Source organism: Guillardia theta (genome assembly GCF_000315625.1).
Source record: "Guillardia theta CCMP2712 unplaced genomic scaffold GUITHscaffold_29, whole genome shotgun sequence".
Lineage (NCBI taxonomy): Eukaryota > Cryptophyceae > Pyrenomonadales > Geminigeraceae > Guillardia > Guillardia theta.
The window spans coordinates 5001-9614 of record NW_005434645.1 but is presented as its reverse complement, the minus strand read 5'-3'; the positions used below and the strand labels follow the sequence as shown (position 1 = coordinate 9614).

Genomic DNA, 4614 nt, shown 5'->3' with positions numbered 1-4614 from the left:
AGGGGGGAGGGGGAATTGGAATATTGGATATCAGCTTTACTCTCACTATTGTAAATCGTTGGCTTGTGTTACTCATAGGAAACAGTTTCATTCAGCACTTTATACAGCCATCCATCATAGCAAACACACCCATGGACGTGCATGCGATCCGAGGAACGGGCGAGTCGGGATGGGAAGGGTACAAGGGAGGTCGAGCGTGGGAAGATGGAGGAGAGAGGAGGAGAGAAACGAAGTAGAACATTCCTTCTGTCTTCGAGCAGAGAACTTCCTGTCATGCTGAAGATGGCAGGGCGCAGAAGAAGTGGTACAAGCCCTCTTGGTCCTTGAAGGCGACATGCACATGGCAGTTGCTGCAGTATACCTTCCATAGAGGTCGGTACTCGTCGATTTCGAACCTGACTGGCGGTCAGGGCTCGACTCGCCGATGCTCTCCCGTCCTTACCCATCTTCCAGGAGTTCTTCCATCTTAGACACTTCCTCGTCCACCTTGCAGTTGATGACGAACATAGCAACGTAGAACTCGCATCTGTTCATGTCCCTGCCCGAGGTCTCAGTCTGCCGCTCCTGCCCATCTCCTTCACCTCTTGGTGTCGAGAGCGAACATGGTGAAGCATGCGGGACAGCACAGGACGGCATCCGACTGTGGGGAAAGAAGGAGTAAGGAGCAGGAAAGAGGCGGGGGGGTGGGGAGGGAAGGGGTTGACCTTGAGCTGGGCGAGGCCCTCCTTGATCTGTAGAAAGCAGAGGTGACAAGAGGGCGACTTGGCAAGACCGTCGACGTTCACCTCCCTGTACTCCTCGACCGTGCAGTTGGGATAGTCCTTGAGGATGATCTCCATTCTCGCATCTTGAGCCCACATCTCGTTCTTGATATCGACTGGTCCAGCAACGTCAACGAGTCATGACGGAAGTGGCCAGGGCTTTACCGCGGTTGCGCCGGTCTCGGAACAGACGCGACTCCTGCCTCAAGTTGTCCTGCACGGGCCTCAGGCTGAGACAGGCGGGCGGGCAGGCGGGGAAGCTTCACCTTCCACGCCGTCAGGTCCCGTCGCGTTTCAGAGCTCAGGCTGGGACGAGGATCACATTTCAACTCCTCTGCCTCCTCCCTCCTCCTCACTGGCTGAAGTCTGAGTAGACAAACTGCCTGTCGCTCTGCCGTATTGAGCTCGAGGAATATTCCCCTGGAGCAGAAGTGGAGTATGACGAGGACGAGTCCGACTGCGGCACGATGGCTTGACTTTGCCTACAGACGCTGTTACCATCACACGGACGCCAAAATGCAAGAGGCAGGATAACATCGGCTCGTCAAGATCGCGTTCCTCGACATCTGAAGGTCAGCAAGGTCAACTGATCTCAGGGCCGCTCCCCTCCTCTACCTGCTGCCAGGACTCTGGTCGAGTGTGTGTCTACTGCCCTCTCCAAGAGGCCGTCGTTGGGCTCCGAGCTCATGGAGATGTACGTCCTGTCGTCTGCAACCTCGGCCGCTTCCTTGTTGGAGATATTCAGCAGAGACTGTCAACGCCGTGTCAACCCCTTAGCTTCCGCACCTCAACTGACCCACCTGCACCTCCTCCTGGACTCTCCTGTCGCTCGAGCTGCTGGACACTGCGTCTCCCCTGATCTGACTCAGTCGCCCCCCCGACTCCCCTCCGAGTCACCTTGCGATGAATATGTCATCATCACCGTCGTCCTCGCGGTACCACCCATGATCTCGGTAGCTTTCCTCTTCCGAACGACGAAGGAACCTTTGGATCGATGGCATCTTGGTGTGAAGGTTGAGAACTTTGTTCCACTGCTTCTCTAAATCCTCTCATCATATCCTTTGAGGAAGGCAATCGGAAGAGCGAATCACCTTGAAGAGAGGAGTTGATCGTGGCATTCCAATCCCCTTGCCAGAGACAAGTCAGCAATGAAACCAGCAGAAGAAGCCCAAACCTGCCGTCATGTTGGGAAACAAGTCGCTGATGCTGTCATCTTCACTTGACTCGCTGGCCGGATCAACCAGCGCCGTTTTCTCTTTCACACGTGACAAGGAGCTTGAGGACTCCGAGAAGGACAGGTTCCACCATGGGCGACCTGTCAGCTCATACGTGTCGTTCAAGTTGAACTTCCCCAGCTTCTTCACCAGCTCCTCTCCACGCTTCGACTGAACAGCAAGCATCACCTTGAAGGGACAAGGAGACAGCCATGAGGGCACGTGCCTGCTCCTCGTTTCGCCGGATCTTGTTGATGTCCTCCTCCCACTGGTCTATCCCATATATCATGCTGCTAGTGGACCAGGAGCTGCTTTCCTCTCTTGTCAGCAGGCCCTTCGCCCTCAGCGACCTCCGGTACGCCTTGTACTCTCTACGGCTGACATCCTTCCCGTGGATCTTGAAAGTGAGATTCGCTACCTCCGTATCCCAACCAGCTAACTTTGCCACCTTGTGGCCATCTCAGCTCACTCCTCCAACTAGAACGTTTCCGTACCGTATCTTTCCTAGGCTCATCGCTGTCCGAAAACAGTCCACTTGCATCAAAGCAAGGCTGGCCCTGTTGCGCAACGTATCCAATTTTCCTCTTGCCAGTCAGGACAGAACGCGGGAGTCCAACAGGCTACAGACAGCAGGCAGGTCAGTGGCAGCAAGAGGATACAAGACGTATTCAGACACCTGCCTCAACATCGTTGCGCACAGGAGAGGATTTTTCGGATTGTCGGGATCAGGCTTGATCTCTTCAAAGTAATCGCTGACATTCCTAGACTCAACCTCGGTCGTCTCCCCTAAATCCGTCTCGCTCTTGTCATCTTTTCTTCCCTTCCACTGCTCCTCTCTTCGGGTCATGTTCTCAATGCGGCTGCTGAACTTTTCCATGTCTATCCTCATATCGTCCGCGATTTTTGCGATCTCTCTCTGAGTTTCTGCCAAGGTGGCTGGAGTCGTTTCGTTCCCTTCCAAGATTTGGCACAGCTCTTCCAGTTCCGCAGATAGCAGCAGGTCTTCCTGAATTATCCCCCCCCTTAAACGCATCGGCTTCGAGTCAAACCGCAGCGTCGAGTAGAAATTTCCGATTTCTCTGTTTTCAGCAGCGAGCATGCTGTACCAAAACGCCAAGATAATAGTGGCCCTGTTCACAGACATTGACAGCAATGTCAGCTCCAACGATTGACGTACCACTCTCCCATCCCTGATTCACTTCTCATTCCAATGATAATCTTTCAGGGCTTGCTTCTGCTAATGCCAAATCTGCCTCTACAACCATCAACGACCTCTTCTTTGACTCCGTTGACGTTTGCAGGCATTTTCCCTCTGGATCCTGCCATTCCCATGTTGTGTTCTATATTAGAATTACACTTTTCAGCAAGCAGAAGAGACTGTAAAGATCGATGTTCTCGAGTCCGCGATCTGCATAAATACATTTATTCCAAAGAAACAAACTTCAGTTCATTCCCTTCTGGTCATTCGTTTTTACTCCACCACTCCATCTGCCCTTCTCTGGTTTTTCCCGATAATCGAGTCGCTAAACGCTGGTCGTTCCTCCATGTCCACTTGAGTACCTTCAACTGTCTCAACATTTGCCTCGTCATTCTGTTTCATCACTCCTTTCCTCCCCTCCCCTAGCCTCCCAATCCCTTTCTGAGTCTATCAGTCTACATCTAATGTCTGTCTCTGTCTCTGTCTATTCTCTGTCTCTGTCTCTGTCTCTGTCTCTGTCTCTGTCCCTGTCTCTGTCCCTGTCTCTGTCTCTGTCTCTGTCTCTTCCTCTTCCTCTTCCTCTTCCTCTTCCTCTTCCTCGTTCCAACATGGAAAAGGACTGGGCGCATCGAACTGGCTTGGCAAGACCCAGTAAACTAATAATTTACAATTGTTTTATAGATTTGGAGTCTGAGGCGGACTCCTATAAAGCGGCCTGCCTCAGGGATCAAAATAGGATTTATAAAATATAGTTGTTCGATAAATAAAACATTTTAGTGTTATTGATAAATTTACCCAATAATCTTTCTTCCTTTTCAAAGTATTTATGTTACAAATACTTTGTTCCATTTCCACGAAATTACTATAGAATATCTCTACTATTCATCATTTATAGTTATTTTTTTTGTGATTTTGTATTAGATAAAACCAGTTCAGTACAGAGTTTTTTATCTCTACAACATTATTGTAATTTTCAGTAGTTCATTTGTACCGATTTACGTTGTACGAATCGATTCTGGTACTAGCCTTCTACGTCTGCGGACGGCCATGGCCGCGAGCCAGTTCGATTGGGAGGAATGGGAGGGAAGGGAGGGGAGGGAGAGGATAGTCTGTGTGGGATAGCGAGAATGTTGATCAGAGTGAGCAGTATGGAATGGGAGACAAGCTGACAATCGGCTGAGAGGAAAGACATGGGTGCTGAGTTGGTGAGAAGGGCCTGTGGTTTGGGCGGGTTCTCGTTGAAAGTGATCAAGGAACGAGAGAAGCTAGTCAGAAGGCAGCGTGAACTGCAAACCGACGTTGAAGTGATCGATGCTCAGTTCATGTCTGTGTCTGCCAGCGCAGGGGAGTCATTGACTTCATTCCAACGGCATGCATGTAGTCATGCTTTTTTGCTTCATGCACTGAGTTGGCAGTAAGGGTTCATGTCACTTGGTGGGGA

At 51.0% G+C, this 4614-nt stretch overlaps 1 protein-coding gene across 1 annotated transcript in view; it reads right to left on the bottom strand.

The window, feature by feature from the left end:
• GUITHDRAFT_137982 (hypothetical protein) overlaps positions 1–3119 on the bottom strand; it is a gene marked incomplete at both ends in the record, with an annotated part of 4921 nt that extends 1802 nt beyond the window's left edge. Inside the window, 16 exons of the mRNA XM_005833507.1 lie at positions 362–395; positions 443–538; positions 582–640; positions 705–877; positions 927–975; positions 1028–1067; positions 1118–1218; positions 1260–1327; positions 1377–1512; positions 1562–1616; positions 1659–1800; positions 1853–1888; positions 1936–2076; positions 2165–2423; positions 2470–2532; positions 2652–3119. Of these exons, the coding sequence (XP_005833564.1) occupies positions 362–395; positions 443–538; positions 582–640; positions 705–877; positions 927–975; positions 1028–1067; positions 1118–1218; positions 1260–1327; positions 1377–1512; positions 1562–1616; positions 1659–1800; positions 1853–1888; positions 1936–2076; positions 2165–2423; positions 2470–2532; positions 2652–3119 (1920 nt within the window). The remainder of the gene's footprint in view (positions 1–361; positions 396–442; positions 539–581; positions 641–704; positions 878–926; positions 976–1027; positions 1068–1117; positions 1219–1259; positions 1328–1376; positions 1513–1561; positions 1617–1658; positions 1801–1852; positions 1889–1935; positions 2077–2164; positions 2424–2469; positions 2533–2651) is intronic.
• Between the last annotated feature and the right edge of the window lie 1495 nt (positions 3120–4614).